Below are 23,923 nucleotides of genomic sequence, written 5' to 3'. Positions count from 1 at the left end.
ACACTGGGATATTCAACAGTGTAAGTTAGAGAAGTGAGGAATCTACAGCTGTGACCACTTCTTTAATCTGCAGTATCCCTACAGAAAGTAATAAACTGAGTTGCATTAGCTGTAAGGGTTAAATACTTTGTTTTCAAATCTCACAATTTACCTATGCCTCCCACAAAAATGCGTATGTTAGTTAGCCTCAGAAAAACCAATGTGTCTAAGGCTTGGAAAGGAAAAAGGAATTGTTATGAGATTTGACATCCTGAAGGGCTTGTTCTCTGATCATGGAAGAAATGAAGCATTGAATTTTAAAAGAGATTTGCAACTGAAAATTTTAATTGGACCTCACCTTTAAAGTGTTTGAAATCCTCTCTGGGTACAATGCAGTGCACATAAAAAAAGACTGTGATATTTTGATGTTTGCTTATCTCCATGCTGTCCTGAAGTATGACAGAACATGGTGTAAATTATGAATAGAACGTGGGCGCTCTGCTGCTGCACTGCAGGAGATGTGGTTAGAATAGGATTTTGGAGTTCAGCATTTTGTGCCTGTCAATAACAAACTAAGCCAAAGGAAGGGATCTCGGTGTATATCTGCAATTTATTTCTGCACAAGGCATGTCTTAGGCTTCTGTGGAACATTTTTTCTCCATCTTCCTTCTTTTGCACGAGTGTAAGTGAAAGAGACAGAGTGAAATGTGCAGCTGCAGTCTCTTCATTAACACAATGGGTTTTCTCCATGTTGTCAGCATACTGAACACAGTAGCAGCTACATGTTTTCATTAGGAATTTGTAAGTAGTATTTTTCTTTTTATATTGCTGTGGTTAAGCATTCAAGCTATCAGTGTTTACCCTGGTCTTCTAAGGAAAATCCATGCTTGACCTTCTTTAACAATGACCTTTGCTCAGAAGGATAAACTGAATGGATATTGGCTTTCCTCCTTTTGAATCACAGAACAGCATCCTTTGGAGGTAACTTTTTTTTATGCTTAAAATCCATGATTCAAGTATTGCTGTTCCTAACCAACCAATGTTTGGGATGGGACAAGAGAGAAAGGCAAGGGTACAACACCTGGCAGAGTGAGTCCTCAAATGAATTGGAAATACTTGAGATAATGATAAATAACAACTATAAAAGCAAGAATTACTGATACTAAGGGAGGAAATAATAAATTACACCTATTTAAACAGTTATTGTTTATTTCTGCATATTCTAATGTGACTATTATTAAATCCACATAATTTATGGAAGTAAGCATGCCCATTTAAAATAGCAGCTGCTTTGTGGATAGGAGAGGATCTTATCTTCTGTAAAAAAAGGTGTCTGCCAAAATCCTCCATGACTCACAGTCCCTCTGGGCCTCAGTTTCCTCCTTGGTAAAATAAATAAAACATCCCAACTTTTTTCCTCACTGAGCTCCTACATTAATGCATCTTTTTGTAAATCCCGTAGAAGGTTACAAAATGTTCTGGTGTTTGGCTTGTTGCTCTGAAAGAGCATTTTCTATTTTCAATCTTTGTGCATTTTTAGATGGGAGGCAGAAATGGGTCATTCCCTAGTGATTTTATTATGAAAGTCTTATGTAAGGACCTGTAATTCTGCAACTGCTCTTTTCCTTATCAGTGACAGATTTAGCCATCACTTGTTTATCAGTACATATTTATTTTAATATATCACAGTGTCTTCTGCCTACAGGCTGTTATCTTGACCTGTAAAAAAACCTTTTATTAGTATTTCTGTAGGAAAAAAGGTCCTGTCACCAAAGACATAGTAGTAGCTCAAAACATCAGAAACTCTGACCCAAGAAAGCAAATCTAATTAATCAGAGCCTGCAGCTTAACCCAGTTTGCTGTTCAACAACAATTTTGATTAGTAAGGCTAGAGGCAAAGATGACCTTTTCCTTCAGTCCTTAAAAAGGTAAAATGAAAATGCATGTATATGTTTCACAGAGCTAGTGCATATATTGTGGATTACTTTTGTTTAGGCTGGATGTCCTTGAATCACAGAATAACTTTAATGACCATTTACAGCCTGCTCAGTGATTAAGTAAATTAACTCAAGCAAAGGAATACTGGGTACATTCCCAAACACTCAGTGCAGTTTATTGAAACTGATCAGTTTAAACAAGCAGTAAATTGAGATACACTTCAACCTCTACCTATCTGTTGAATACAATTAGGGAAAACACCCCCTTGCTCAGTACTGACAGAAAGTGAAAATCTTTAATGTACAGATGTTGGCAATTTACATTCAGTGCTGGGAGTAAAAATCTAAAAGACATGGATGTCTTCTAGAGCTCCAGAGAACAGCACATACATCAGCTCAGCAGTGACTGTGCTTATGTGCTGTATGAAGAATGCATATTCAAGTCAGCACATAAAATTGCAGTAGTTACCACATCTTGAACTGAAATAAAATTTGGGCCTTGGTTGAGAGAAATAAAAGAGATATTCTTAGAAAGCAGGAAATGTGCTAAGAATCTGCCTTACCTCCATCTAGTTCTTCAGCTCCAAAATGATTTCTGTAGAAGAGCATAATCTCTATCTTGTAACACTTGTAGATAGTCACTAAACAAACAAGCAGCAGCAGAATAGCACCAAGCCCACCAGCAAGCTCAACTGTGTACATCAGCTCTGCAAAGAATTACAAAACGCAGTAACAACCACATTCCAAACCACAGAAAGATTAGCAGCAGACCTTGAATTTCTGTCAAACATTAAAATAAAATAATGAGTGATGAGTTATTTATGTATTTATTTCATTATAAAGCCCTTGAATGAATACCTAGTTGATGAGGGTTTTATTCTTCAATAAGCTGTTTTTTCCCCTCTAATACACCATATGAATTGCTCATTTAAAAAATAAATTTTGCTGGGGATGTGTGTGTGTGTGTGTGTGTGTATGTGTGTGTGTGTGTTTGTCTATGAGTATGTGCATATATTTTGTAATTCTCTTACTTTTTTGTTTCTGCAGATAGATCACAATTTGCTTTACCTAGATCAATGTTGCCATTTGATTTAGAGCGAAATCAAAAGTGAATGTTTCCTTTTTGAGGACTATAATGCGAAATCAGCTCTTCCCTTATTCCATATACAAACAGGATGTGGGCAAACTGGACAAGATTAAGGATTTTTTTTTCCAAAATAAAATTAAAAATAAAAATAATTTTAAAACCACACAAAACATTTGAGGGATGTGAAGACACATCATCCAAGGAGACCTACAACCTCACATCTCAGTTGTGTTAATATTTTTAACAGTTTCCCAGAGGTCTGCATTTTATTCTCATTTTTCCCCCAATGGGCTTAGCTAATGCATAGACACAGCAAACAGTCCTGGTTTGTCTGTTATGACATTCCCATTCAGATCTCCTGGTGTCTCTGCTGCTGGATGGTTTGGGATCATCACCATGGAGCTCTGTTCCTGAGGACAGGGACTGGTCAGTTGTGGCCACCACAAGTGTCCAGCAGCAGAGCCACTTCTCAGGCCAAAGACAATGTGCCACCACGGACTTTTGCCTCCCCCAGTCTGAAGGAAGCTCACAGAGCTTTGCTACTTTTCATTTGCTCATTGACTGAAAACTGATAGAATCAAAAAAGGAGGGTAGGAGGAGAGTTGCTAACAAATCTGTAATTTGAAATCACTAGATGGCAAGTCTTCCATGCTTTTCCAAATCACTCAGTTTTGAGGAATGATAAAAAAACACCAGATCTTGGAAATCTAAGATACAGGGTTTGCTTCATGAAAGATCTGTGCTGGAACAAGTATTTTCACAGTGTCCTCTTCAGCTGTGCAGCTTATGTCTGAGCGAAGTAGTGTGGACCTGGAGTAACCTTTTTTTGTGTGTGGTTGTGCAGATTTAATAATCCAGCACAATACAATTCAATTAGAGAAATAAAAGGTTAGAGGAAAAATTGAAAATTGCATTTATTTGACAGCGTCTACTGAGAATCACACACCTTATTTTTATTATTATGAGGCAACTGTAAGAAGATTTCATTGCTCTCTAGAAGACACTAAAAGTGTGTAATAAAATAAAATAAAAAGGCATTTATATTCCATGTCATTCTTTCCAACACTGTGATGGAAACTTTTTTGTATTAGATATTTTTAAGACTGACATGGTTATTTCAAACTCCCAATACTTTTCTGGTAAAGAGAGGGAAATGTTATTAAAAACATTCGATAAAATATGGTTTGCATAGGCAAAAAATGCAGTATTTTAAAATATAAATGGCAATGGAAATTGCACTGGCTTACTATACCCTGTTTATCATTTTGTAATACAGGTGATGCAGCTGTTCAATGGTAACTAGAAGAAAGGCTTTAATATTTTGGGTTGCTAGGCACAAAGTACTCTATTTATGTGCCTGCTGTTATGACTCACTAAAGTCAAAGAAAAACTTTACAACTGGAAAAGTGAAGTTTTTTTCTCAACTAATGATTTTTATATGAAATGAAAAGAAATAACTGCATGTATTCATTTGTTTTCTGTCATTGTGCAGGAAATCAGACTAATACACTACATCACTTTTGCCATCAGAGTCTCTCTTAGTTATATGTTTCCCCATAAAGTAAGATTATGCCTTTATGTTTGCTTCAGTAAAATCTATCTGAAAGCACATGAAAGTGTCCTTAATTAGACCATCAAAGCAAACAACAAAATTCTCTAGCCAGCCTGAAACATATAAGCAATTACCTTTTCATGTGTTGCTGCTGAGCCATCGTGGTGGTACACAGATAAAGTGGCTCTTTCTTAAACAGATTTGTTTGCAAAGGAAGTTTCACGGTCTATTGATCGAACAGAGCCAGCTTGTACTTTCCTCTGTGCTGGACAGCCTCTACCAGCACACGTTCACTCTGTGTTTTGGGTGCAGCTTGTCAGGGGTCAGAGGCACTGAGGGGCAGTGATTAGCCCTGCTGCATCCCTACACCCGGCCCACGAGTGCCTGAGCTCGCCCCAAAGTGCTGGAAGTGGGAAGAGCTGGAAATGGAGCAGCCACACCCGTGCAGCACCATGGAAGGCAGGGGACTGGCCTGGGCACACGGGCAGCAGGCTGATTGTTTTCAGGCCTTGAGTTTGTTTTTCTGCAGGACGCTGAACTGCGCCCTGAAAGGCCACTGCCCGGCTCTGAGATTCCTTAGGGGCTTTAGGAACTGTGTTTCTCTGTATTGAGCTGAACTGAAGGGGCAAGAAGCAGAAGGCTCAGTCAGCCCTGCCTCTGCTGTTGGTCCCTCAGGTGACTGAAGCCATTTCACATTTCTGTGCCTCGGTTTTCCCAATGTGAACTGGGGAAGGTGCTCTGGCTCCTCCCTATCAGAGCTTACTTCTGAAAAAGTGTGAGCACCAAGGGTACTGCTGATGTGTCTGTCAGGTTTCAACAGTGACTGTTAAAGACAAGTTAAAGAGTAGCAGCAAGGCTGCAGCTCATGGCTACCTTCACAATAACACTTTTTTCTGCTGCTTTATTCTGCCTTTTACAGTGTGATTTGAGCACAGTCGCTGCAGCAGGCATTACACTCACTTTGAAGTGCGATCTATTTTTCCTGCTGAAACTCAAGTTTCCTGTAGTGACTACACTCTAAAAAGATTCCGTTTCATCACAATTCCACATGAGAAGAAAGATATGAGAAGTGCAAACCTTTTAAAATCTATTTGGCCCCAGTGTTGTGTTGCTCAAATTACAGACCCTCCTTAAGGAGCTGAGACTGAATGCAGAAAATAGTAGAGGAAAATTACTTGGCCAACCCTTAGGGCGACAGGCATTCTCTTAAACACAGCAAACGAGCAAGTGCCAGAGAGTTACATCCACAGCACAGCAATCATTTAGTTACAGGCAATTAACAATAGTCTTCCAGTAGCTCAGGAGTAGTTCTACTCCAAGGAAAACACATTGATTGCTGCAGCAGTAGTAGATTGGTTTCTGAATAAATAGCTTCAATTTAAAACAAGATTTGTTACAAGCATTTTGACCAATGGCTACAATTTTTTTCCTTATCAGGAGGCTTTGGACAAGCAACTCAGTGAAAGAGACAGCTAATTAAAACAAAGCACGTGTCCTCTCCATATATCAGCCATGTATGGCTTGTAATAAATGCACTCATTTTATACCTTTTCTTTCCTAATTATTGGACACATTTGTAGGTTGTATATTTGATCTTCACCTGGATCTAATATTTGATAAACTTCCTTTCACTGTGTCATACAGGTAATTCACTTATCATAACTGAAGTTGTAAGAAGAAAATAAATAAAAGTGTTCTGTCAAAGATTCATATCTTTTGACATATCACATGCTTCAGGAACTTTACTTTTAATGATATGTAAAAATTTAAAATTAATTTTATTCACTAATTAGCTTTCATACATCTGAACTGCTTATAAAAAGAATTATATTTCAAACATCCCTTTTTTATTTTTGTGATTTATAACACTCTGAGCACATGTGATTTATAGCTGCGTATTCAGTTTCTGAACCTTTTTCAAAATCCAATTACAGTCTATCTAAGGTTTCAATTTTGCAATCACTTACGCAGATTGGCCAACTTCATTGACTATAAGTAATCCCTCTGAAGTCAACAGGACTATTCACAGAGCTTCAGGTTAGCACACAAATAAATCTTTGCAACTCTGTGGCCTAAACTGATTTTCATTGTCTGCTTGTCTTGGATAATTTAACTCACAAAGAGACAGGGTTTTGTTAGAGGCAGTTCTCAGTTTGTTTAGGTATATTATCACAGACTGCAATTATTAAAGGAACCATAAGGATAATAAATATAATTTGGAAGGGGAGCAGGGGCTGCTGTGTTATAACATGCAAGTTTGGTTATGAATGGGTGTGTTTCTTCTAAAGGAAGAATAAAACTGGCTAACACAGGAACACTTGCCTGAGTCTCATTTCAGAGATCAGCCCTAAGCAGTAGGCAGAGTTTAAGCTAGCAACAAAGAAACCCATTCTCACGGTTCTAAAATGGAGAAGCATGATTATTACAGTATTTCTTATGGCATAGCCATATAACAAATTATCTTCCCAAAGTATGTGGAACCCCAGCTTTATACAGCATACACATATCCAATACATGTATGTATAAAATCTATTCTCTACATTTTAGGACTTTTGTTTGCTTGTTTCAGATTGCAAACCAAAATCTGGTTGTGCTAAAGGTACCTAGATGGATATGTGTGAATATCCTATGGATATATTATATGAATACTGTTATGAATAATTACTGATTGATTCTGTAAGACAATAGTACTTCTGATAACAGTAGAAGCAGATTTAGGCTACTCATTAGCTTGATTATGAAATAATTTATTTGCACAAAGTATATGTTTTCTACCAGCATGGGCCACTCATGCCTGTGGATTTCTGCAGAACTGACTGAAACTGCCTGAATTTAGTTATAGTTTTCAGTGCAGTAATTTCATTTTATTTATTAGAACTACTTTTTTTATTTTTTATAACAATAAATAATACATGTTCCTGATTCCCTTATGAAAAAGAACTAGTCAGGTTTGGGATTATATATACATAAGCATATATGTGTGCAAATGCAACACAGGGATCTGTTAATTTATTCATTAGTATGGCAGAAAACATATCTGAGCCTTGGTGCTGTTGGATTTCCAGTGTTTTTAGGAGATAGTACATTATTATAATAGAAGTATGTTCTTACTGATGGCATTTTTATTTCTGCTGAGAAGTGCAGGATACCTGTTCCCAGTAGGAGAGTAATTACACACACTATCTCCAACAGTATGTTAGCTCAAAGGAGGATAAGGTTGGGAAAATATAGATGCTGCAATGTTACTGAAGCTTACTACATTTAAATATAACAATGCATTTTAAAGGCAGTTTATGATATAGATTGAAGGGAAGAAATGTCATGGTGTGGAACTGCAATAATCTTTGGTTATCTTCCCCAAATTTAAGAATTGTGTATGACCTGACATCTTCCTCATTAGGAGAGCTTCCTGTCATTTATGATGCTCATATCCCCATTCATCTGTTTAGCACAAAAATAACTTTTGCACCTTTAAGACTAGTTCCAAGATCAAAAGAGAGAGAAGTGCAGAGTTTGTTATCAGAAGCTGCACTTGCTGCCCCGCATCCTTCTGCTGGACTGTGTTGTCTGCAGACAGACAGGCAGCAGGACAGAGCTCTCTTTTGCTTTTAGTTAGTTTTTAGCTAGCTAAGGCAGAGAACTTCCCTAGACTGTGGATTTTCTTGTTCTTAGAATTGTTCAAACCTGCTGTGGACTAAAAACCCAGAAGAGCACCAGGAGCTCACACCTGGGCTTGGCCTGGGCCGCGGCATTTCCAGCGCTGGAGGGACTGACAAGAGACAGAGAGCCAAGCTACAGCCCAGGAAAGGAACTTTCTGAGTCTGTCATCTCTTCCAAGTGACAAGAAGCTTTATTGTTTAATATTGTTCATTTTCTGTGCTAGTAAATATTTTTCCTGTTAAATAAACAAATTTTTTTCACTTTTCTCCAAATAAATCTTTTCTGGACCAGCTGGGGGAGGGGCCACTTAAATTTGCATTCTAAAAGAGCCCTTTGAAAATTTTCTCCCAAAATTTACACTAAACAAAGACATTTCTATTTGTTAATTGTACTACAAGCCCATAATATTACTTCATTCAGAATTTCTGAAAGAAATGAATGTAAGAGGTACTGAGGGATGCTAAAAAATGTGGCAAAAAAAAAAGAGTACTGAGTTCCAAGGATGTAAGATCATAAAGCATACTGTTTTCAGGTTTTTTTTCTGAGGATAGCATTAAAGAATAATTTAGCTATGCATGGATTATAGAAAAAAAAAGTGACGTTTCATTTTAAAATATTTTCATCCTTGCCAACCAAGGTTAGACTTGCACTTAGACATTACATAAAAGGAAGTACTATGATAAAAGTGGTACAAAAGTTGTTTTAAAAAGTAATCTGTTAAACAAACCAACTTGTTTGACATATTGTTAGCACTAAAATTTGTCAGAGGAAAGTTGGATTTAGGCTGAATAATCTTACAAACTTTTTTTTTACTGGAGTTATCTTAGTCTAATTTTATAAAGTATGAAAAAACCCAGACTGATTAAGAGTGGTCTCGTGAAGAGTTTCTTTCAGGCAGAGGTCTTTAGTATTTCATTCCTTGACTAATTTTAGATGAGGTTGAATGTGAAAGGACAGTAATGTTTAGTTAGGTTTGGGCAAGAAGAGAGCTGATACTTGACCTTTGGCCTTGTGTCAGGAACATCTTGGGAGAATGAACATTTGCACTGCTAAGCACAGTGACAACTTGAAGGCTTCTTCAATGGCCATTGGTGAGTGAAAAATCAATTTACATCAAACCCAATTCAATTTCAATTCCAATTCTAAAACCTGATGAGGGTCTCAGGAAAGCCTTTTCAGCAGTGCAGAATAAAAAAAGAATGCCTTATAAAGTGGAAGATAGACTCATGTAAGATCAGAACTGACCATGTGGATTGGAGTTCTTCAGCTGAGCTTCCACTAGGACTCAGAGATTCACTGGAGTGAACAAGTGCTCAGGTCCAACTAGCAGAAGCTGAAATATAACTCATTGTTCTCATATTTCATATGATGAGTTTCCTTTCAGAAATTTCAGAAGCATTGTGAAGCTTTTTGGTAAAAGGAGATATAATACCTGGGGTTTCTTTGCAGAGGTTAGAAAAGAACTAATTTCGTTTCTCTTTTAAGTCTTAATTGTCACTCATCACTACCACTGTGTGAAATTCTGTGCAACTGACTGAAAACGCATATAACACATTCTAGTCTGTAAGTAATAAACCAGATTTACACTATTATGTGAATGGCACTGCAATTTAAGGTGCTTGTCAGCCATTCTATTCTCATTAATAGCCATATGAAGATAATTTGGAATTACTTTCTATTCATAATTTGCTATTACATTGCACAGGAAATAATAATATAATGCTTATGCATTAAAAAAATGATGAGTTTTAAATAAGGTAGCTTTCCTCAAGATGTATTCAATCTAGGAAATATTACCTTGCATATTTTTCAAATATATCTTTTCATGGGCAATTTTAAACACACTCTTTCTCTAAACAATTTATTTCAGTGAAAATATTTTTTTTTCTTGACAGGAACAAAAACCCCAAATTTGTTTTAACTACCCTCATTAATTTACAGTCAACAGGATTCATACATGCCTACTGAGAACACCTATGACAGAGAAAAACAAACTGAAACCATTAAAGAGGCTAAGGGTAGGAAATTTGATGATAATACTGTGTAGATGAAAATGGGAAGGAAGGGAAGTAGATACTTTTAAAAATGCATGAAAGCATGTTACCTTAGTTCTGGCATCTGTCCCAGGAAAAATACCAATATTATTATTAAGCTTTTAAAATAATATCCATACCACTTAAAGCATAAAACCAAGATAGAATTTGAGATTATTTTTGCTGTAGAGTTCTACTTGCTGACTTACAGAGAGGACTTTCAAAAAAATAATCACATAATTAGATAATAACCTGTATTTACAACACAGTCTATGATAAATAAGATTATGAAGACTTTGATCCTGCATGAAAGTCATACTTGTCAATACATAACTTTGCAGAAAAGCATTCTTCTTCCTAATGCATTGAATTTTTATCTACTACATTAATAGATTATAAGTTTGTCTTCTTTAATTAAAAAACTTATGAAAAAAATGGAATTGTAGTCTGTGATCCACCTGTTATATTATCTGCAAACTGTGGTCTGTCATTAATAAATTTCTGCTTAGCTGCTGTCAGTACCACCCTCAAAATTAATTTCTAGAAGGTTCCTCTACCTAGCTGAAGATTAACCTGTAACTCCTCTGGATGATCAATGACACCTACCACCAGTAAGTAACAAAATCAACCTTAGATTATAACAAGTAGATTTTTTTCCCACCCAAAAGAGAAAATAACTTGATTATTTTAAGGGTGACAGGGATTTGGTCTGAAGGTGAAGGAATGGGATGAAAGTTAAATATTTTGGGTTCTGATTGCTCTCTTTTTCCTATTTTTTTTTACAAATTTTGTTGGAATTAATTAGAAAAAGGAAACAGAATTGTCATTGTCATGGTTAAAATGCTCTACTGCCTTTAGCTTTGAGTTAAATGTTCCTTATGCACAGGAACATTTGAGGAAATTTAGGACTTGAAAAATGGTTAGCGGGCAGGAGAACAACATAGATCATAGGCTTTCTCCACTGGAGTCAAAAAGTAAAAGAAGTTTCAGGAGAAAATAAGAGCTGGGCTTCCTACGATACAGAGCACTGATGTTTGCACTAGAGGGATGTACCAGGGCCCCCAGCTTTTCCCAATGCTGGACCCTGAAATTGTCTTCAGTTTCCTGCACAAGTGGTGGTGGAGTCCAGGGGCAGTGTTCTGCGCCCCTCCTGACATTAGCTCATGCCAGGAAAGGAGAGGCTCTGGCTGCCCATCGCAGTGTCACACCAGGGAAGAGCAGAGTTCCTTCCCCTGGCTGGATGAACCAGCCTCTGGTTTGGGCCAGCACCACCCTCTGATGGCCCCTGCTCACCCTGGTCGTGAGAGTGTGTCCCTGCCAGGCTGACCAGGGGGAATATTGAGGAAGATGTATCCAGGCTTTTTGTGGTGATTTAGATTTGTTGTCGTCTTATGCTTTCAGGGCCTGGGTAAGCATAGGTATGTCTCAGATCTCCCCCTGGACTTTTCAGTGTACAGAAACTCTAATGACCTGGGTGAAGCAGCAGTTGCAAGGGTGTTTGAAAGCTTAAACTTCGTACCTAAACACCCACTGCAGCATTTAGCCCTAAATACTTTTCCCAGGAGCTCTCTTTGTTCAGCAGCAGAGTTTTCTGCTTTGCTGTCCCTTCTGATCCTGGTGGTAATGTTCTACACAGGAAGTTGAAGAGGGATTATAATTTCTTTTTCAGGTATGCAGTGAACATTCCAGATTCATCTTTTTTGTACTCATACTGCTGGAAAAGAAGATCGCTAACTAGAAAACCAGCCAAAGCTACTACATCTGCAAATGTCTTGGTGTTCAGGAAGCAAATTTACCTAATTCTTAAGTCCCAATTGGTCTAAGTCAGCCAAATAATCAGAAATTAATAAACAGCTAACTCACTCCTAGCAGAAGCTAAATATGGATCTAAACAAGGAAACCTAAACTGAGAGGTTGTCATGGTGATATACAGGAGACTAAGCAAGCAGTGCAAAACTCCTCTTCCTAGGAGACCTGAGAGACTAGCTCAAATTTTTATCTGCCATGCTTAATTTATCATTTCACTGAAACAGTTGTCAACATGCAAAATGTGTAGAAGGATTGTATCTGGTACCTTTTGTCTTTCAAGGGCACAACAGATTTTGCTTCCAAATCTATTCCATATTCAGCCTTACTTAAAGAGGAAAAAAAAAATTGGGGAGTTTTTCTGCTATTTTTTTCCTTTTACTATTTATAAGGGCAATTAAATATTGAAATTACTCCCTCTTAAGTATGTTATCAGGAGGCCACATACTGTGGTATGTTTGACTTACTGAGCTCTCTAAGAAAGGGAGCAAGGAAAGTAGATTCTTGCAAAATTCATGCATGCACAAAGTTAAATTAGAGATCTGGTGGTCACAGAACAGAGAAGACATGTTTTCAGTCTTGGAGCTACTGCTTATATGGAAGATAAACTAAGGACTAGCCATCATCATGTAACTTAATAGGTATCAGTTAAATAAATATTGGTTTTAAAGTAATTTGACCCTTAAAATTTTTTATTTTCAATATTCCATCAAGTAATTTGATTATTTGGAGCAAGTTGCTGGATTTCAGTGTTTTTTTGGGTTAAGCTCTTCCTCTGGGTTCAAATGTCTCTGAACCAGAGTATATGACTATTAGCTGGTATACTGTTGAGGTTCAACTACTTATTAAGTTAATTTCTCATCTCAGAAAATTCAAGAAAATATGACAAATGTCAGGCTAAGTAAAGCATCTGGTAATTCACATCTGCATCTTTTAAGAACCAATGACAAGAGTTTAGAAAAATGACTACAAATGAAGTTCTATACAAGAAATTGGAGGGACCCAATAATATGTTTAAATAAATTGGTCACACTATCTTGAATTATGGTTTCCTTCTATACTTAGACAGACTTTGCATGCTACAAAACTAAATTTAGGGAAGATATCACATCTTTGATGTAAATTGAGATGCCACAAGTACTTCAGCACCACAGTAAGATCCTGGTTTGCTCAATTCTACAGTCTAGAAAAATCTCAGGAATGTCACCAAAATGCAGACACGGCTCCTGCTTATTTGTTGCTTTCTGAAGTCAACAGGAAGCTGCATGAGGATGGGAAGTGCCAATCCCAGGGATGTGGAGGCCCGTCTGGGAGGTAAAGTGGACAAGGTGGGTCTGGGAGCTTTGATTTGCAGGAGATTCTCCATCTCCCTGTAATTATCTCGGTGGGAGATGGCTGTGGCCATTAGGCAGGCTGGGATCATGGGATGTGAGCAGTGAGGAGAAACAGGAGGGTTCTTAGAAGCTTCTGTCATGATGTTTCACTTCAGAAATGTTGATGTCAAACAAGTGTTGGAAGGAAAATTTCCATGTCAGGCTGTGCAGGAACCCCCTGGCATGGGGTTTAGGTGGCATTTCTGATAAAAGTGGAAGGTTTTTGGTTTTGGTTTTCCTAAAATTTGATTTCTTTTTGTTGCAGAAAATTATTAGCGTTTAATCACCTGTGGTTTCCTACTATTTTTTCCCTATTGAGCCTTCATTAATTTTAAAGTTAATGAATTATTAAATGCATCTTTTATAGAGATCTAGTCAAAAGGCATTACTGCATTTTTTCCAGTGACAGCCATAATTAACAATATCCTTTCTCTTTTACTTTGCAAGTCGTACAAATTCCTGGGGAAAAATAACGATTGACTATTAATTCTTCGGAAGTTAAAATTCATGCTTGCATCAGAAGGAATCCCTACAAGCTGACCACCCCTACACTTTACCCCTTCATGGAGAAAAGCTGCATATTTACCCCTTTTGTGTAGAAGAATACTGGCATGCCGACGTCCATTCCCATTCTCGACGTAGCAGGAATAATTTCCTAGGTCTGCCTCTTCGACTGAGTCAAGAATCAGTGAGATGGAAACCTCCTGTTCCCCGAGATGTTCCTTGAGAACCCTGAAAAAAAACAACCATCACGCCTGTCCTGCTTGTACCACAGTGAAGCTTTAGATATTCATGACATAATGATGCTACTTACAACTCTCTGGCTTCAAATTTGGTTATGGTTCGATGCAAACTTTATTTAATTATATCATGCCCTTTTCTCCCTCACTTCTAATGAGGAGGTTTGGCTTTGTAAATGTTAATGAGAGCTGCAGTTCATTGTCTTTTTTAAAGCAGAATGACATGTACATGGATAATATATCATTGCACACTTTGATGGAAACTCTGATCCATGGAGTCTTGGAATGGTAGAAGAGACAAAAATGAAAACAGTTATTCTGGGGTTTTAGAGTCACAGTCTGGGCCAAAAACAATATTTATCCTTTTTCTGAGGCACTTCAACATGCCACTCAGGAACAATGTGTTTATGCCATGAGAGATAATTTTCTAGAATGCATTATAAAATTTGATAATGTTTTATCAAACAGTAGGAAGAACTGGTACACCAGGTGCCACCAGCTCATAGAGATTAAAAATAAAAAGCTTCCTTATGTAAGACTCCACCCGTCTTCCCATTACTTTCTTTCACTCTTAACAAGACCATCAGTAATTTTAGGAACTCAGGAAAGCAAATGAAAAATGATTCCAGGCCTGAAAAATTAAGTGGAAATGAGCTTTTCTTCTCCTCCCTCCACAAAACAAGAAAGTTGTAACAGTTTTGTTGACACTTTTTTTGTCAGTCATCAGATAGCCAAGTCACTGGCTGAAGGGCTTGGGAAAGATTTAAACACAAAATATATCTGATCTTATTGTCACATGCCATTTAGTGTATTGGTCTTGAATTTTGTAGAATAAACTTGAAGTCCACTGGGTGAAATACACTTCCTTTTTGCGTGTGTCTGGGGATGATGACCTTGAAAGTCACTGTGGTCTACTTGATTTTGCTAATTGTGATTGTATTGTGTATAATTTCTTTTTTTTGGGTTTTATTCCTCTATCTCTCATTTTCCTTACAATTCTTATTAATAATATATATTTACTACTATAATTAGCATTATTGATATTATTATAATCTCTTATTTTGTCTCAATTATTAAACTGTTTTTATCTCGACCTACAAGTTCTATTGTGGTACTTCTCCCCACCTGAGGGGGATAATAGGGGAGTGAGTGAGTGGCTGTGTGAGACTTACTGGCTGAGGTTAAACCATGACATGCACACCAAGATATGCCTGAATTTCTGAGTTTTAATTTCTGTGATACATAGAAACAGTGATAGTCACACATACAGAGTTATAAATGAAAAAGGAATCTCTTCAGATCCAAGCAGATATTTCATATTAGATAGGATTTAGTATGCTATGTCAAGCATGTAATTCTCAATACGAATACACATTTGTCCTTAATTTCTAAATGAGGCAGCACTTTTAGGAGCAGTAGAAGTACATGTCATAAATTGCCAGATCCTCCCTAAAACAAGTATTTCAGCAGATATAAGCAGCCCACATAACAGGATGCTTGGTTCTAACAAGTCAGATAACATCCCAGGAAACAGTTTTTTTCATTAAGAAATCAAAACATTCCAAAAGGGAAGTCAAACTACAACATTTATTTAAGGTTTCATGTTTGAAAATAATTTTTTGAGCTGATTTTCTGAAGATATTTATTTTTAATTATTTAATCTTACTAAGTATCCTCATAGCTGTTTTTGTAGATTGCCACATTTTGAAAAAGTCACTAGGTAAATTCCAGCTGGTCAACACTACAGCTCTTTTTGGGTAACTATTCTGCTTTTGCAAATCTCTAACATCAGATTTGGATGAGGAGGGCATTTTTCTGTCCTCTAGTGGTGTAGTCAAAAAGCAAATATATGATGTTGCAAAACAAAAAAAAAAAATCAGACCCAATGTGCTCCTTGGCTAATCTGTGATAAAATGTATGACATTAACTATCAAAAAATATAGAGAAAAAAGAAAATCCTTTTTCTGTTACCTAATGTCACTTTCCCAGACTCGATTATCATCCAAATCTTCAATAAACTTCTCCCCTTTCATCCAGTAGATTAAAGGACTGACATCTCCACTGTATCCAAAGAAAGCTCTACAAGTTAGATTAGCAGAACCACCTGTTGAAAAGAATGTAAGAAAATACATTTATTTAAAAATCTTAGGTCAGTTGCTTTTTAAAAACCAAAATATCCAGAGAGCTCCTCAATTCCCAGTTGCTGTTGAAAGTGTCCATGAGTATCTGCTTGTCTTGACACAATACATTTTCTGAAAATAAATACAATAAAAATTAAATTAAATTATATGTAAAAACAGGATTAGTTACTTTTCAATACATTTTCTGTTTGATAAGGATATCAGAGACTATGTCTTTTCAGAAGGAGCTAACTTAACAAAATATTTCTATTTTTTCTCAGAAAAAGAAAAAAGTTAGGTAATATAGATGTGCAACTATATCTATGTTGGTTCAGCCTTGCAATGGTTTCTGCAGAGGCTGGTATATTCCTGTAGAGTTCCATTCCCAAGAGATATCTGGCAGAAAGACATGTGCTCATTGTTATAGTTTAGCAGGAAAGTTTAAAGCACTGACACTTGAAAAAAGCTCATGTGAACTACTTCTGAGCATTATAAGCCATTAGAATGGGAAGAACCATTAGCAGAGCATGCAGTGCATGCAGGGAATAGAAATTTCATATATATGTACAGCGATACTTATTTAATCATTATAATAAGGATTTAAAAAACTAATATGCCTTCACTTTGTCTATTTTTTTAGGGAACCTTACATTGTGTTTGTACTACCTGGCTTTGGGCTTTATCTTGAGCACATGCAGAGATTGAAATGGCAACTTGCACACTTTTTGTGTGTGGTAAGATTGGATAAAGCAAGAGGACAGACACAACCAAAGATCTCCCATTCACTGCCGCAAAGAGATTTGTCTCAACATGCACCAACTCTTCTGAACTTCCATATTCATTTCTTTAGGGGATAATTACACAGTAACTTAAGGAGGTGTTGGGAATTAGGAAGTGGTCTTTTTCCCCCTGAAGAGAAAATTTCCTTGGAGTTTATATTACTGCTGAGACCAAGTTCATATCTCAATGACACCTTCAGTTTTAAAATTTTGGACTTTAAAGCTGACAGACCATAGCTCCTGGACAAAAAATAAGAGGAAAGCATTTTTAGCACTACTTCATCTGTATCAAGATGCCATAAGCACATCTGTGTTTAATTAATTTCCTCAAAATACACTATTTTGGGTCAGGACCTGGTCCTTCTTAAACATACAACATTAACACTTGAATTTCATATTTAACTTTTAGCAAGAAGATAAATGCAGGATTCTGTGTAACAAAAAGTCATAACATTATTAAATTAATGTCTTATAAATTACTAATAAATACACATTTCTATGACAATAAGTGTCTTATAAATGTCTTATAAATGACTGGCTTGAACTCTCATATCCATGCCATGAAAAGTACAGAATCAAAAATTTTTGTTCCAAATGTGCAACATCAAGGCAAATATAATTTCTGCTACTTTCACAATCTGTTTTGGAACTTTAGGATCTCATTTTCTTTTAGCCATTTCAGGAAGGTTTGGTTGCTACCATACCTTTTGCAATCAATGCCTGCTAAGGAGACAGGAGTATTCCAGTACTTGAAACTAGAATGGAGAGAAGGGTCACCTTCATAATCAAAAACTATGAAATGGAATCTCTGAATAATGAGAAATTTTAATAATCTCACTTATTCTAGAGCAAAGTTGCCAAATATAAGTATCTTCAGTGAGAGGGCAAAACCTCTCTTTCTAAAGACAATCATAGCTCCTGTTTTCACACCCCGGGGAATGATGGTCAGGACACCACCCTGGAAACCAAATTTCTCACTCTCTTCATGGCTCAAGAAGTGCAATTTGGAATCACTGGGGGAAAGATTTTTTTAAATCTTGAAGCCATTTGAAGGGAACGAGATGAGCATGGGGACACCACTTAATGTGTGTCAAATGCATAAAAAGCTGTAGTGGAACATGATAAATTTCTTGGTTCCTTGCCATGCTAACCCAGTTTCCTACAGCAGTTGCGCTGCACATATATACCAAGTGGAGAGTGGGGGTGGGTGGGGTTGTTTGGTTTTGGTTTTGGTTTTGGGGTTTGCTTTTGTTTTTATTTTGCATCATAATTATGATGCTTGAACTTGTGAAAATGAAAATATAAAACCTTAAAGGATTATGAATGTCTTGTAATCTGTGCACTCTTGAAATGGGAGGAGGTACCTGCACATGTAAAGCCAAAGCAGGTTTCTGTGATAATTGGACAACCCCTGTGGCATTATCCACCAGACTTAGAGTGCTACCTAATGCATCACTGCCGCTTCTTGGGCTTTTTCCAGAGCTTTCCTAGCAAGCCAAGGCTTGGTTGAAACTTTACAGCTTTTAAGAGTTGGCAAGATAACAGCTAGAGAGGCTGTAACTTCTGGCCAATTTATCCATGATTCACAGAGATTAGACACCACAGGTGCTGAGCCATCAAAGCTCTCCAGGCTACTGCAGCTAACAGGTACCCCTGAGAGATGATTTTTTATCTGGTTGGGCTTCTGAGCCTTTTATAGATGAATATTATGAGCACGGATTTGTTTTTTAAATATAAGCATCTTCTGATAAGGGCAAAACTTATCTAAAAGAGAGGTTTTAAGATTAAGGTTGTTTTCTTTATTTAATTCTTAAAGAAGTTTTCCCCCTAAATAAAACATGCAAACATATCTTTAAATGTAGAATCTGAAGTCTCCATTCAACATGAAATGGTTGCAAGTGAGAAATAAATTAGGAAGAATGTAATGCCACTTAGTAGTACCGTGTTGATTGCAGTTACTCAGGAAAGACCATTAACATGCTGAGGCTTCAGCTATAAATTACCTGCACTGTCCATCTCGACCAACCTTCACAATAACCCAGTGGGATGGTCATTAGCTGGCCATCAAGGAAGATTCAGTGACCAGCTAATGACCAACTGTGACCATTAATTAGGGGGTCTGTTACTCCAGGACTCACAGCTTTGTGCAGAGGGCACAGAGCTCCCTTGGTGAAGCAAAGAGGCTTCCAGCTGCAGGCACTGGTAAATAAAACCTGGCTGCAGGGCCATGCTAGGAATGGACAGAGCATTTTGGGAGCACATCTTGATCTCTACTCCAGAGCTGTCCTCATGAGAGAGAGAGTGAGTAATGCTGTAGGAGGGGCTGCATTTTTCCCTAGGAGTTCAGCTTTGAAGTGAGCAGACAGACAATCTCTATTGTGGCACCAAGCAGCTGCTCTGCATGGACAATTTGCTTTTAAAAGTCTGCAGATTTGTAGAAAACATGAAACATATAATAAATACAAGAGCTGCTTTGCTTCATCTTTAAGCTAAGGTATAAACAACTTGTCAATCAATTAATACAAATCCCTCACAGTTAACCTTAGGCGACTGTTTCTCTCCATATGTTTTCCGCACTGAGAAAAACTAGAGAGAGCTGAAAGTCATACAAGTTTCATGAAAGTATATATAATGTTTTCTATGCCATTAGTTTAAACTTTCCTGTTAATGCTGGATTACTACAGTTTTACAGTCTGTTTTTGAAGGATTTTAATTTTGCATTTTAAATTTACTAAGTGTTTTCAATTAAATTACTAGGGAAATTCATCTGTATCTGTCCTGTTTGCTCTAAGATGCAAATTCAAGTTGCATCCTGGGTAATTTTTTTTTTTTTGGGTTTGTTTGTTGAGGTTTTTTTGTTTTTTTTTTTCTTCATATTTTTTTTAATGGACCCTGGAAAAATCCAAAGATCAGAATAGAATTATTAAGTGAAACTTATAGTGTTGCTATTTTTATTGACATCGCCTCGAAACAACAAACAGAAAAACCAAAGAAACTTAAAGAAAGCATAAAGAAAAAAATAACACTTTTGACACCTCAGTATAATTATACATTTTTAAACTGTGACATAATGCAATAAATACACACAAGAGAACACATAAGAAGTAAATTCAACTGCATTTTTCTCCATCACCCTCTTTTCTGATGAATATGCTCTTACAGTATTGAGTTTATTTTTGTAAAAATTGGAATAGCACTACATGCTTCTGCTGCTCAATGTGATAAAGTCACACTCAGTTCAAGCCAATTGGGTTCAAATTTAATTAGTAAAAAGCTCTTTGCCATCCAAACTCGGACCCATTTTTGTTGCATAGTACGCGTCCAAGTAGAGCAGAATGCAAGAAGGGACAACAAGGTGTTCTTCCTTGAAACCAGCGAATATCTTGAGCAGAACAATACAGATTTTGTGTTCATTTTCACGACTTGTCAACATTTGGGGCACTTTGCAAACTAGTGCTGGGGAGCCTATGCCCAGCAGAGGGCACCGTCTGACTTCCAAACATTAAAAAAAAAACCCAAATTCCTAGTGAATGACTTCTTATTAAATGCATCATCCTGCTAAGAACGTGCTAGTTGTAATTAGAAAATAGCAAATGTTTTGCGATTGCTTAAATGCCCTCTTGTGTGGTCAGCTGAGATTCCGCTCGCACCGTTACTCGTACAAGTTTTGCACAGCACCAGAGCACCTTCCTCACCTTTGATTTGGCAGATTCTTCAGGGAAGGGAACCATTTTTTGTTGGCAGTAACTGTAATAATCAAAAATGCTCTGCAACCTCTTTTTAGAAGATTTCTCAAAGACATATTATAGAAGTGTTTGAGAGCTATGCTCAACATTGAGTAATATTGAGTGCCAAAAGACTGAAAATGTTAAATGCACTGAAATGTGTGACTTTTTTTTTTTACTGTGCAATGTAAGCTATTTATACAATTTATGTACAGAAAATACCTAGGTAATACCTACACACTTACAAGTATGCCATTTATTTGTAATGTTAACATCTCAAAATGAAATTATAAAAGGTCAAGACAGATGCAATCAAAATCTCACACACAGGAATTAAATACTGTTCTTTCCATTCACATTTAAGGAAAAAATACTGTCAAAATATCAGTCTTCCAAGTGGAGGGCTGTGAAAGCTGGTAACTTCCTAGGTGTGACAGATCAGCACTGACAGGAATAAGTCAATGACCCACTTGTTTTGCCAGTGTCATCTGACAAGGCCAGCGGGCAGGTAAGTAGAAGCTGTTCTCATTTTCAGAGAAGTCTTATGTCTTAAAACAATTCAACAGTGTTTGGAAGCCTTCATGCAAATGTGATTAAGAAAAGAAAATAAAACCCAAATAAAAGTGAAGTACCATATAGTTTTCAGCTATGTGACTTGATCCTATGGTCATCTACAACCTGATCTGTAAGGATCCTCTTAGAAGAGGGTGAACTGCAGAGATTCCTCTGGATTCCTTCCTTGCATGCCCAAAGCACCACCTACATCTGCTCTCCGGTTTCCATACACATTTTTGCATCTTGATATCTTGTACTGCCTTAACATAATGTAAATGTCCTGCTGCATGCTTCACATAGTGAGTTCGGAAAAATTAAACAAACAAAAAACCGAAACAAACAAACAAATAATCAAAATAAATGTTATTTTCTGAAATGTGACTGCAACCTAGAAATTGCAATATTCTAATCTCATCACTGAGTAGTAGTTTTTTCATGTTTTTGGCAAGTCATCAGGTCGTGCATCCATACAATTGTGAAGATACAATGGGCAATTGCTGTCTATTTTAAATTCAGTAGATGCAAGTTTGAGAGGGTTGGACATAATAATTCACTAAGTGTTATCATGCAAGCATCATACAAAGTGCTGAATGTGATTACACAGCTGTATTTTTTCATTAAAAGGCCTGTCCATATTTTGCTGTGCTGCAGAATGGAATTTTGATTCCACTGGAATCTAAAGCACATTTTGAATATGTCCTTCAGGCCACAATGATGTAAACTTAGAGTGCACACTACATTCCTCCACAAGAAAAAAAACATCAGCAAAAGGTTCTCAACAAGTCTAGAGAGAGATAGTAGTTTTTGAACTTTTACAGAATTTCTAAATATCACTATTTAGGGGAGAGGTTAAAAAAATCCCTTCTTTCAAGTTCTGTTTTGGTGTGGGTTCTTTTAGTTTTTTTGGGGGGTTTTTTTTTGTTTTTTTTTTTTTTTTAATTGGATAGAAAAAATCAAAAAACTAATTCTTATTCATTAGATTTTTCTTTGTTTTATTTATTTATTTATTTTTTTACTAAGCAGATAGCCCTCCCTCACCAGAGCTTAAGTCATTCACTTGTTTTCAGTTACCATTACCACATGAAAAGCCCTTTGCCTTCCAGGGCTTCCATCTGCTGAATTACAATTCAGCAGCAGGACCCCTGAAGGGGGTCTGTGTATGTTCCTGCTGATCAGCCCTAAAATACTGGAGTCTGCAACACCTTATTAGGTGCTGAACTCAAACATATATGGTGTTTATAAGATTAACTTCTGTGTGTAAAAATTTTGTAGTGGGTTTCTTCATAGATTGTGAAGGAAAAGAAGCCCAAATCCTTTCTGCTTTGATGGGCTCTTTAGCAGCAGGGCTGTCAGAGAGTCAATGAAGACAGCAACCACCAGAGCAGACTGCAGAAAATGAAGTGATGTATGGAAATTGGGGCTCAAAATGTCCAGAACACCTCTCAGGTGCATAGATTGTCAAACTTGCCCTCATTTCACAAGAGGTAACAAAACCCCTGAACCAATAATCTTGATTTTCCTAACAGCGGGCCTCTCCTCTTGATAGATGGTAATGTCAGGCTGATAAATTAGCTGTTCAGCAAGTATTTTTCACTCCTTCCTATTCAGAAGTAGAGGCTGGAATGGAAGACAACTATCACAAAAAAAAAGCAAGTATTTCTAAAGAAAAGGAAAGCCCCTGCAGTTGTTTTACAAGATTGACTTAACTTTTATTCTCACAGCTCCTATTTTCTATTTCTATTTAGAAAATGCATTTATAAACACATTTTTTGCTGTGCCCTCTCTGTGAGGTCTAAAGATAATTTGTTTTTTAAAAGCTTATCTGTTTTTAGATAAGTCACAAGAAAATATCCTAGGTAACAAAATATCTGTAATTTAAAAAAAAAAGATAAAGAGGCGGCTCTAAATGTAAACTTCACATATTTTTTACCTTTTATAGAGTTCTGTGTCTTGGGAGCTTTAAATCTGTTCATATAATGCATAGTTTAATATTGTTCTGTGTTTTGTTTCTGTATTCTCTTTAGGTCACACTGCCTTTGATTATGATGTAGTGGTATTTTAATGATGTTACATGATAAAAAAGCCAGCCTTTGAGCTGACAGCCCAAAGTTCCCATTGCACAGAGGAGTCCAAAAAGGCTCCCAGAAGGGACCCAAGTCCCACACCTGGGGCTGCCACTGCCCCTCAGCAGTCACTGACCTCCAGAAAGGCCTCATGTCTTTAGCTTTGTGAAGTCCTGCACTGAGTCATATTTTGGAAAACTCCTATAAAAACAGATAGGTTTCTTGGTTAAGGCCTTCATGTTTTGGAGAGAGAGAAAAAAATAAACAAAATTTTTAAGGTATGTGTCCTTCTGGTAAAGAATATTTACTGGTAAGAAATGCAGTAGGACCTATAAGCTCCTGCAGTTCTGTTGGTGACTCTGGGCCCCAAGAAACTACAAAGCTAGAATAAGTTCTCTGCTAGTTAGGAAAGACAGTTTCAAGCCATTACAGTTCTCACTACATATTTCTCCATCCCAAACAGAATCCAGAGGCAAAGCAGCAGCAGGCTCAAAGAGGGACGTCAGTGGCTCTC

The 23,923-nt window shown here is 37.0% G+C and overlaps 1 protein-coding gene across 3 annotated transcripts in view; it reads right to left on the bottom strand.

Annotated features, from left to right (window-relative positions):
* The window catches only part of IL1RAPL1 (interleukin 1 receptor accessory protein like 1), a 678,558-nt gene that overhangs the window by 21,657 nt on the left and 632,978 nt on the right, over positions 1-23,923 (bottom strand). For all 3 annotated transcript variants that reach the window (XM_021552988.4, XM_077781655.2, XM_021552991.4), the window contains 3 exons: positions 16,139-16,271; positions 14,014-14,159; positions 2,480-2,623 (listed from right to left, as the gene is read on the bottom strand). In XM_021552988.4, coding sequence (XP_021408663.1) covers positions 2,480-2,623; positions 14,014-14,159; positions 16,139-16,271 — 423 coding nt within the window. The remainder of the gene's footprint in view (positions 1-2,479; positions 2,624-14,013; positions 14,160-16,138; positions 16,272-23,923) is intronic.

The sequence above is a fragment of the Lonchura striata genome, chromosome 1, assembly GCF_050655825.1.
Source record: "Lonchura striata isolate lonStrDom1 chromosome 1, ASM5065582v1, whole genome shotgun sequence".
NCBI lineage: Eukaryota > Metazoa > Chordata > Aves > Passeriformes > Estrildidae > Lonchura > Lonchura striata.
Note: the sequence above shows the minus strand (reverse complement) of the source record. Positions and strands in the feature narration are given on the sequence as shown.